Genomic DNA, 11,707 nt, shown 5'->3' with positions numbered 1-11,707 from the left:
ACATGGGCATTTTAAGGCAGCTTTGTGAAGAAAATCCATTATCTTTTTCCATATACTTGGAGGGCTTTTTTCCCGTAATACATCCAAAGCAATCTTTAAAAAAAATTTTTTAATAGTATCAAATATATATCTTATCAATCATGCATAGCTAAACTAATTAAAGTATTAACAACACTAAAATTTTACTCGTCATCTTTACCAACATTTCAAAAGTTTAAAATTTAAAAGGTTAATATAAAGTTCAAAGCCTCTCAAGTTAACTATACCTTCCAAAGGTACCTTAAGGATCAACATTATCCTCCCAAACATCTAACCATGACTGAGTTAAAAAAAAGACAGCACCCTGGTTTCCATTCATTCAGTCATCTGATTTAACCTCCCCTAGAGATCAACAGGTTATTTGGAAAAATCAAAAACATACAGCAGAGGTTGTTCATTAAAAGAAGCACTAATAATGTAACATTTTGGAGCTCCCAAGTCACAGACAGTCACTGATTATTTAAATCATCCATATGCTCATTTTCTGAACAGAAACACACTTTGCAAATAACAGTCTATTGAAATACCTTTATGAATAAGTCTTGAGAGCTAAGTTTTCCAGAGAGCTAAGAAATAACCCTTTAATCATTTTTAATAGGAATCTCAATAAAATGATTTTTATATTCCTTTCACTTGTATAAAAGGTGGATAAAAGCCAAGTTAATTTTCTTGATGATTTAAAACCAAAATTGGGAGTTCCTGCTGTGGCCCAGTGGATTAAGAATCTGACTACAGCAGCTTGGCTCTCTATGGAGGCACACAGGTTTTATCCTCAGCCCAGCACAGCGAGTTAAAGGATCCGGCATTGCTGCAGCTACAGTGCAGGTTACAGCTGTACCTCAGATTCAAGCCCTGGCCCAGGAACTTCCATATGCTGCAGATGTGCACATAAAAAAATTTTAAATAAAATTTTTAAAAAACTGAACAGTATAGTAGTAGTAGTTCTAAACTATGCCTATTATATAGTATAGTAGTTCTAAACTATGCCTATTGTAGATTTTAATACTTTATTATGTACTAAGTTATACTAAAGGATGTGTGATTGATATATACAACATAATTACCAACTCTATGTGTTAAACATTCTCTTTCTTCACTATGGATCCTTTTTTTTTATTTTTAAATCATAGATAATTGCCACCTTAAACAATACACAGAAAGATTTTGCAAATTTATAAACTTTCATAATGGAATGATTATGCATTCTGTTGGCTTGCTGTTTTCCACTGATATTATTTCTAAGATTCATTTATGCTAATAAGCATACCAATATATCATATTCATTTTTATTACTTTATTTGCATGTATGTGAACATGCCACAATTATTCACCTATTCCACTGTTATTAGACATCTGAGTTGCACCCACATTTTTGCTATTAATAATACCACTACTATGAACATTCCTAAATATGGTTCCTAAGTTTCTCTAGAACAGTGGTTCTCAAACTTCAGCACTGATCAGAATTTCATCTGAGGGCTGGTTATAATACAGATTGCTGGGCTCCAATCTCAGAGTTTCGGAATGAGTAGGATTCGAATGGGACCTGAGAATTTACATTCCTAACCATCATTCCCCCAAAATGATGATCCTGTTGGTCTGGAAAACATACCCCAAGAACCACTGTTCTAGAATAGTGGTTTTTAAACTTTATGGTCTTAGGATCCACTCTAAAATTGGAGACCCTCAAGAAACTTTGTTGAGGTAGGTTATAGTGATAGTAATTACCGTATTAGAAATTAAAACTGGAGGAGTTCCCATTGTGGCTCAGCAGAAACAAATCTGACTAGTATCCATGAGGACGCAGGTTCAATTCCTGGCCTCACTCAGTGGGTTAAGGATCTGGTATTGCCGTGAGCTGCGATGCAGGTCACAGACCCAGCTTAGATCTGGTGTTCCTGTAGCTCTGGTGTAGGCCGGCAGCTGCAGCTCTGATTTGACCCCTAGCCTGGGAACTTCCATAGGCTGCAGGTACAGCCCTAAAAAGAAAAAAGAAAAAAAAAAAAAAAAAAAAAAAAACCGATTCGAGTTCCATCATGGCACAGTGGAAATGAATCCAACTAGTATCCATGAGGACACGGGTTTGATCGCTGGCCTCGCTCAGTGGGTTAAGGATCCAGTGTTGCTGTGAGCTGTGGAGTAGGTTGCTGATGTGGCTTGGATCTGGCATTGCTGTGGCAGTGGCGTAGGGCAGCAGCTGTAGCTCCGATTCGACCCCTAGTCTGGGAACTTCCATATGCCATGGGTACAGACCTAAAAAGCCAAAAAAAAAAGAAATTAAAACGGATTTATCTTTAAAACACATTAAGGGAGTTCCCACCATGGCTCAACAGCAAAGAACCCAACTAGGATCCTTGAGAATGCAGGTTTGCTTCCTGGCCTTGCTCAATGGGTTAAGGATCCAGCATAGCCATGAGCTGTGGTGTAGGTCACAGCAGATGTGGCTCAAATCCCTCCTTGCTGTGGTGTAGGCTGGCAGCTGCAACTCCTATTAAACCCCTTGTCTGGGAACTTCCATATGCCACACGAATGCAGTGCTAAAAAACAAAAACAAAACCAAAAAAACACATGACTACACAAACACATCCCATTAGCTTTCAAAAATGATATCATACGTTATGTTGTCTCTGGAAAATTCCACTGTTTGTACCAGAATGCAAAATGAAAGAGGCAAAGAAGTCTAAGTACTATTATGGATATAGTTCTGACTACAAAAACTCCATGAAAAGATCTTGGCAACACCCAGGAAGAGTTCCATAACCATATTTTGAGAACCGGTACTCTAGGGTAAATACCTAGAAATGAAATTAATAAATATACGATAGAAACCTGGTTCAACTTGACTAGGTAACAAATTATTTTCTAAAGTGAGTGTATCAAGTAGTAAATTCCCACCAGCAACATACTTTTCTGTTACTGTACATCCTCATCAACATCTGGTGCTGGTGGACTTCTACATTTTCACATGTTGGTTGATATAAAATAGCATCTTGTAGTTTTTATTTTCATTTTCCTGATTATTAATTACATTGAGGGCATCTTCTTTTCACGTGGAATTTCTGCAACAATTTCTATTACTAGGGCTTTTTTTTATTACTCCCTTTTCCTCCTTTTCCTCTGAGTGTATGTGCCAATGTTTTGAAAACAAGGTGCTAGATGACTTTATTTCACCTAAGCTGAAACTCAGCTCTTATTATCTGAAACAACCCTATCCATTTCTATCCAAATGCTATCATGCATTTCTAGGCTGAATGGTTTTATACTGAGTCTATATTTGGAATTTCTTGGGGACAATTTAAATGTATTTTATTGAAAAAAAAATTTTTATGTCATCTTCAGATGCCATAAGTACTGGGTTGTATCAGAGTTTTTCAACTGTAGATCCATAGGAAAGCCTCAGAGCAATCACATATTACATCATTTTCTTTTTCATTTTTCTTCCTCCTGTCCCTCACGTTCACACAACTACCTTGACTGCTGTATGTACCAGGGAGTTCCAAATCAAGTTTCACTTTTTAAAAATGGCATTATTGCATTATTAATAAAAAAATTTTTTTGAACAATCACTGCTATAATTCTCCTAGAAAAATCTAACCAAAACAAATGTAAACCACATTAAATTGGTTATAAACTAGGTATAGAAGCATTTGACATCACAGAGACGTTTCTGTGTAACTTCAGAGGCCTTTCACCAGAAGAAATTAGTGCTGAATTAGATTTAATGCTTTAAACTTTGTATTACCACCTACAACCTAATAACTATAAAAACCAACAGTCTAACAGAGGAGTTTACTGTGAATTATGCAAAGTGAGTTCAATCACTCCAATGGTTATGCAGTCTCACCTATCACAGTGCTCACTGGGAGAAGTGGTGGAAGAGGAAGTGCTGGTGGAGCTCCAGAAGGAGGAGGGACAGAAATGTTTTCTAACGAAATAGTTTATAATTCAGGTCAGAGTGCAAGAAAGAGAACTAATCATTCTGAAACAGTAAGAAAGTACAATGTTTTGGAAAGAAGAAAAAAAGAGAGCATGTTCAAATGAATAAGAATTTCACTAGGTAAAAAGGCCATTGAGTTCACACTTGCATTAATGACAAAATATGCTTGTTTTTATAAGTAGCTTTTTCTCCTTTTTCAACAACATCCTTGAGAACCTAAGACTTTTTCCCTAACAGTTCTGATTATCAAACCTACTTTTAAAATGTCTATTTTTAAACCATACAGATCCTTTCAATTTACTAAGAAAAAAAAAAATTTAAAAAAAAATCAAGGGACCAATTTTATACTCTGCAATCTTAAAAGTTTTATATAAGTAAAAGTGCTTTTCCTAGTTTAATCAACTTTATATTCACGGCATTTTTCTGAAATATGTATTAAATATATCATACACAAATGTAGCAAAGTCATAGAACCAACAAACACCATAGTTGATAAACTAGCCTAAAAAGCATAATCAATACTCAATGACTCATAATTCATATAAAAGACACTGATCATTTCATTGAATTATCAACAACATTGCTTTGCTCTTGAAATAATATCATTCTTGACTAGTGCCCAAGGTAAGTATTTCTAAAAGAAATGGCCAAAAAAATTACTCAATAAAGCTATTTAATATGCTTTTTTTAATGAGTAAGGAGAAATTGCTGTAAAACACTAAAGACTCCAGGAAAACCGAAAAATTGTTTTTTAATTTGTTGGTTTTCATTCTAACAATTGCATAAACTTAATGAATACTTTTAAGCTAATATAACTAAATTGTTTTAGGCTTCTAAAATAAAGCTCATAAATGCTACCACATATTAGTAGAGAATATACCTGGTCCAATAGTAGGTGGTGAAGGTGTAGGCACGGCAATGGGAATGCCAATACTGCTGCTGCCACTGTTTTCTCGGCTTCCACTGCCTCCACTGCTTCCACTGCAAAGAGAATCTTCATGAAAACGATTCTAGAGATTTATCCCCTCTCCCCCCAAAAACAACTCAAGGTCACTAAATACTCTTTTCATGATGTATAAGTGTACATGTCTGCCTTTGTGTGAATATGTGTGCAGGTGTGTGTCTATACACACACCCGCACGCATATAAATTTTTTAACTGTTCAATACGAATTTTAACCCTAAAGGAGAAGTGGTTTCTGTGTTTCACTCTACTTCTCCATCTACAGGAAATCAGCACAATCATCTAAGTACTCAGAAGTATCAAAAGAAATCATTGAGAAATGAATGTCCAATATAATCATAGTACAAGTATTTAAAACCTCATTAAAAAGATCAGTGAACAAAGCAGACATGAACTACACTGCCTTGGAGCTCCTAGTTGAGAATGGGAAAACAGACATTAAAAAAGTGTGATGGAAGCCACCAGAAGATGCTATGGAAGTTAATATGACAACCAATTTTAGTCTGAAATTGGTATATAAACCTCCACTCATCTCAAAGAATGGCAATAATACAGGGAAATTTTTGGAAAAATAAGCAAATGACCAAAAAAGACAATAATGAAGTTTCAGCAAAGAACATTCTAGAACAGCTAATACTGTTATACTCCAATTCTCTACTATTCTAACTTGTACAATTTTCTGTCCCTTCATATACAACCTCGCACTGAGTTTTAGCAATCTGTGCATGCACATGTATGTGTATGCAAATGTACATATGAACATGTTTAGCTTTAAGCGCCATTATTATATTTTTTAAATCAGTATTATTGGCTCAATAGAGCCAGAAAACCAAAAGTGCAAAGATCTGCTCTGCCTAGATAAATTTTTTCTCCAATATGATCATATTCTATAATTACATTATCACATATTAATAGAAGGGGGAAAAGCTACTTATAAAACAAAAATAGCTTTGATCTGAAGGTTTTCCTACTACCTTAAGTTGGCTAAAACTCTGCTGTATGCCACAACTGCATCATAGACAAATGAGTATTTTTGCACTTATGCTCTTATACAATTTCTGGCTTATATAACTTTTTCTAACATGGAGGTTGGCAAGTTTACAGCCCATAGGCCATGTATGGCCCATGATCTAATCTTTACAATGGGTGAGCTAACAACATTTTTTTTTTTTACATTTTAAATAGTTGAAAAAAATTTAAAAGATATAATATATATGACATTAAAACTATATGAAATTCAAATTTCAGTGCCATATATAAAGTTTTACAGAAATACAGCCATGCTCATTCATTTATGTGCTGTCAGTGGCTGCTCTCATGCTACAATGACAGAGCTGAATAACTGCAGAGATGCCATATGGATCACAAATCCTAAAATATTGACAATCTGGCCCTTTACAAAAAAAGTTTATCAATCTCTGTTCCAACAGAATGAGCTCCTGAAAAAAATAGAACTATATCTCATTGGTAAATCCCTTGTATCTAATGAAGTAAATCTTAACAACTGGTATTTAATATGATTAAACTATCACTACATCCACCATAAAGAAAAACCATATAATAATTTAGTAACAAATATTAAAAGAATTTTTGGTCCTCATTTAACTTATCCTGATACTGTAACTACAGATATTAGTATGACATTTACTAACAGGAGCAATTAACAACAAATAACAACTACATAGCAACTAAAAGCTTGATATACCACATGTAACAGAAGTCCCCAAAATGATTTTGCCAAGTTGCATCTCTAATAAAACCAACTTAAAAGTCAAGGTAAAGAGATATTCTGTGCCCAAGTTATTAAGTGAGAAGTAAAACCAAAGAATAAAACAAATTAAGCTATACAATAAATTTGTCTGGCTTTATGAAAATACCCCAAAATAAAGCGGGTACTTTTGAAGGCAGGAAGGTAGAGGCAATATTCTGGAAAAGGGCTTGAGAGGGAATCTCTCCGTTGCTGGTTATGTTCCATTTTCTGATCTGGGGGATAGTTATGTATGTTCAATTTGTATTGATACATCAAGTTGTTTTATTTTTGGCCACACCCACAGCATGCAGAAGTTCCTGGGCCAGGGATCAAACCCAAACCACAGCAGTGACAACATTGAGCCCCTAGCCTCTAGGCCACTAGGGAACTCCAAGATATTACACTTAATAAAGTTATGTACTTTCCTGAATGTATGTTATGCGCCATAACCAAGTTTTTAAAAATCCACTGGGTGTTTGATTTCTAGAATTTTTTTTAAACAATTTATACAATAACATATTCTAGTACATCAACTCTCTTTAGAAATTCTTTCTCAGATTCAAACTAAGTCTTGTTTCCTCCATTCTCTTTGAGTTTAAATAATATATAATTTGTGATATTTAATCTTTTATTCAAAAAATCTGAGTGGTTATCTTGATCTTTTCTAAAACACTGTTTTAAAACATTCTTTAGCCTTGATCCAAATATGTATTTGTACCTCTGTTAGAAGGAGGAAATACCAGCAATCTGCTAGCGGTACAGATACTACAAAATCTATAAAACACAAGTGATGACACAAATGTACAAGAACATATGCAATATTATTCCCCTTAATTTTTACATTCTATAGTAACACTACAGTAGCAAGCACTTCACCATTACTAGCAACTTTACAGAGTTTGTCACCAGTCAATAATGCACGTTCTCAGATTTCAAAGGCTCAACCTGCAAATTTACCTGTGCGTCCTTGGTCTCTGATTTAAAGAAGCTGTCCTGCCTGGACTATGCTGACTTCCGAGCCTAGCAGGACTGGTCATGTAGTCATTAGGAACTGTTGGAGGTTTAACAGGTTCCAGGGTTTTGTAAGGAGTGTTTCGTCTACAAAAGCATAACAGAGAAATGAATAAGGAAGATAAAATGGTATTTTCCCCCAAATTTGTGACTGTCCCTTTATAAGTAAGTAGAACAAGTTTTTTAATAATAAAGTTTACTTCCTAAAAAAATGTTTTAAAGGGGGTGTATGAATTTTGTTACTTTAACAGAGAAATTAAAATTTGTTTCCTTTTCTTAGGAAAACCATTGGAAGGGGTAATTTAAAAGTTCTAATGTTATTTCTAAAAATAATGGTTATAATTTTCTAAATGCTCAGCAGTATCAAACTTTGAAATATATATTATTCCCACTTCAGTAACCCACAAGCCATTGCCCTTGAGTATTACAGAAGCTAAATAATCTCCTCTGCAATTTAGCCCTACATCAACATGAAAATACATGGACAAGTACATTCTGATCCAAGATGTGACACCATTCTCTATAAATGATTTTAACTTTTATATTTAATAACTTCATTTTTTTAATAATAGGCAAGGGTTTACAGAATGAAACAGAAAACAGAAACTAAGATCCTGCAAAAAAGCTGACTGCCAATCCCCATTCTATAAAATAATGATTCCCCAGCCCTCCACCAAAAACAGTCTAATTTTGTATAATAAGGCGAATAATCTTTAATAAATGCGCTACCAAGTATTCAATATTTGTATTGTATTGAGAATTAGGAAGGAAGAAGTCACAGACTGTTATCTTTTCTACGTCTCCACTGGCCTTCTCACAAAGCTCCTCTAGTATGAAAGGCCCTAAGATTAACAGTAGAAACACAGGTAGAAGTACTCCAAGAGTTCCCCAAGTCTCAGGTGAAACAAAAAAGGGAAACAGAACTGCAGGCTACCAAACCAAACTACACAAAATAGAACACTTATTCAAAGTTCTATAATATAAACATTGCAAATACACGTGAGGACACCAGAGATGGAACTCTCTGGACATTTCATTTTAAATAAACCTAAGTCAGATTTACATGCATTTTTTTAATCAATTAGACAATGACAAATAAATAATGCACATTTATACACAAACAAAAGAACTTTTCTGGTACAGTTCCTTGGAGAATTTTACAGAACAGATGGATTCATTTTGGACTCTGTTCAAGGAAATGAGAACCAAAGTGAATCTGTGAAAGGCAGTAGCATACAGAGAGGGTCCCCTCACGAGGATCCACAGGTGTGCAGAAGCCACAGCAACATCTCTTCCTTTAGCACACAGATTCTCCTCTAAGATATAGCTGAATTCTTACCCCAGCGTTCCCCGGCCTGACATGGGAGGACTCGGTGGTTTCTGAGTAGGAGGATTTGTTCTCGACAGTGTGCCAGTTCTTGCAGGCTGGTTATTTCCATGCTACAATATGGAAAGAAAAGCTTTATTTTTATATCAAATTGTTCTCTTGGTGTTTTGACACCATGTATTATTCTTTTTTAAATATCAGAGTGTGAAATAAGGATTCCCAGACAGTTTTAATAACAGACTTTGGTACTACATTTTAAAAAGTCAAGGTATCACTTGCACTTGGCTTTATTATTTTTGCCATTCATACCAATTTACTATAAAATACAGGTAAGAGTATTCAATTTTATACATTATTTTATTGTTAAACATGTTCACTGAGATCTAACTTATCTACAATTCAAACATTGGGTTTCCTGAAATTTTTGAAATGTGTACATGAATATAAACTGCAGATCTCAATGTCAGTTTGCTAAAATATTCATCGGAAAAATCATCTCTATCCCAACATCTCAATACCAAAGTCACATATAATGTCTGGGAAACCTCCTAATTGTAAGTCAATAAATGCAAGGCAACTATCAAAAAAATGAGCAAAGCAATAAATGTTAGCAAAATTAATGTTCCTATATAAATGCAGGTGTCAATATATCTTTGATATATTAACACATCCAAGCTAAATGTTGCTGATTTGAACTGAGTTTGAGTATATTTAATCTACAAAAATCCTATGGGAGAAAAGCAGACAGACATAGGAAAAGTTTTCAAATTTTAGTGGCTCTGCAGCCTCTACTGATACAGAGGAAATACTGTGGATCAAATGATAAGTAGTATCTCTTACCTTGGCTTTTAGCCACTTTAGGTTGGCAAAAAAGGGGGGAAAAAGTAGAAATTAATTCTAGATAATTTATATCTGGTAGGACAGGCTTATATCTACAATTATTCAATTCATGTTGCTTTTACACCCAGTCACATCTTAAATATTTTGTAAAGAAAAGACATCTATTAGCAGTAGGAAAATATTGATGGGTAGCATAAATTTTTTCACAATAATATATCTATAAGGAAATCACTACTTAATTATGCCAATTTTATGAAGATCCAATAATTTCCTAGGTCAGTATTTTATCCTAAGAAACTAATCTAACTTAATCATTGATGACTAAGAACAAACTCCGACTTAAACACAAACACCAAACCTCATTAATGATACTTTAATACACCAGTGTATAAGACCTAAGACTACTGGGATAATGAATGCTCATGTATGAGTAGTCATTATTTGAATGGTAGCACAGTATTTTAAAGAGTGATAAACTGTAAATGTTAAAATTCAAAATCACAGGTTGCTTCTAAATTAAGAAAAGGACCTAGTACCTCAGTGCTTTAAAACAAAATTACAACACACAATAATAGCTTAGCCAGATTCTAACTAAGGAACAAGCAAACAATGTCTGGAAACCCTCTCATGTGTAGTTTATGAATCCAAATCCCAAACAGGCCAAAGAACAGGTTGCTTTAGTTCTAAATTTTCTTCCTAATAAGTTTGTCCATAATTCAAAAATAAAGAAAATCTGCTTTGACCCTAAAGGCTACTTCTATGAAAGCCGGCTACCCTACACATACGAAAGTGTGTCCAAAGCATCATACTGTACCAGGCCACCTAAAATAAAACATCTTCAGGTTGCAGAGTCTACCTTTTCCTGGATTTGGGGCGGGGAGTGTCTAGAAGTTCTTCCTATAACATCTGCCATTCTAAATATACAGATCTATCATTTTTCTTTCTCTCTTTCTTTCTTCTTTGTCTTTTTAGGGCTGCACCCACGGCATATGGAAGTTCCCAGGCTAGGGGTCAAATCGGAGCTATGGCTGCTGGCCTACCCTATGGCCACAGCAACTCGGGATCCAAGGCATGTCTGCAACCTACACCACAGCTCACAGCAACACCAGATCCTTAACCCACTTAGCAAGGCCAGAGATCAAACCCTCATCCTCATGGATACTAGTCAGATTCGTTTCTGCTAAGCCATAACGGGAACTCCAATCTATCACTTTTCAAGTGACCATAAATGCAACACTAAGGAAATCATCCAAAAGTGGGAAGTACACTGACTTAGATACATCCTCATTTCTAGAAACTGTGCCAGAACTTTGGTTTTCTTTAATGTTTATTTAGAATGATATGGCTCATTTTTATCTAGATTAAATGTCTAGACTTCTACTGAGCCACTACACTTTACACTTAGATTTAGAAATTAAACTTGAATAAACTTATTATCCTTGAAGATAAGATATATTAATGTGATAGCATTACTATACACTAAATACTACTCTAAAAATAGAAATTCTAAGTTGTGCATGAACGACTAACATGATTGCTTCTTGTCAGTGGTTAAGATCGGTTGTGAGCTGTGATGTAGTTGAGCGGTGGATCTGGTGCTGTGTTGCGTAGGGTGCCAGCTGATCAACTAGCTGGAACTCATAGCGGAGCGAGAAATAGCAACAACAAAAAAAAAAGACAAAAAAAAAAAAAAAAAAAAAAAAAAAAAAAAAAAAAAAAAAAAAAAAAAAAAAAAAAAAAAAAAAAAAAAATATTCTAAATATGACCACACATCTCCCTCATTTGCTGTTTCAAGTGATTAAGAAACCCAAAAAAATAGCATTCAAGTATAAACTGGTCC

The 11,707-nt window shown here is 34.7% G+C and overlaps 1 protein-coding gene across 13 annotated transcripts in view; it reads right to left on the bottom strand.

The window, feature by feature from the left end:
* Positions 1 to 11,707, bottom strand: part of ABI1 (abl interactor 1) — a 129,863-nt gene that overhangs the window by 16,490 nt on the left and 101,666 nt on the right. For 5 of the 13 annotated variants that reach the window (XM_021064898.1, XM_021064893.1, XM_021064894.1 and 2 more), the window contains exons 4-7: positions 9,868 to 9,882; positions 9,040 to 9,140; positions 7,647 to 7,787; positions 4,857 to 4,957 (exon numbers count right to left, since the gene is read on the bottom strand). In XM_021064898.1, coding sequence (XP_020920557.1) covers positions 4,857 to 4,957; positions 7,647 to 7,787; positions 9,040 to 9,140; positions 9,868 to 9,882 — 358 coding nt within the window. Of the gene's footprint in view, positions 1 to 3,883; positions 3,965 to 4,856; positions 4,958 to 7,646; positions 7,788 to 9,039; positions 9,141 to 9,867; positions 9,883 to 11,707 lie in introns of all 13 variants that reach the window. The other 8 variants (XM_021064900.1, XM_021064896.1, XM_021064904.1 and 5 more) reach the window with 3 other exon arrangements.

Source organism: Sus scrofa, chromosome 10 (assembly GCF_000003025.6).
Source record: "Sus scrofa isolate TJ Tabasco breed Duroc chromosome 10, Sscrofa11.1, whole genome shotgun sequence".
In the NCBI taxonomy this organism is placed as follows: Eukaryota; Metazoa; Chordata; class Mammalia; order Artiodactyla; family Suidae; genus Sus; species Sus scrofa.
The sequence above is the reverse complement of the archived record's forward strand: the minus strand, read 5'-3'. Positions and strand labels throughout refer to the sequence as shown.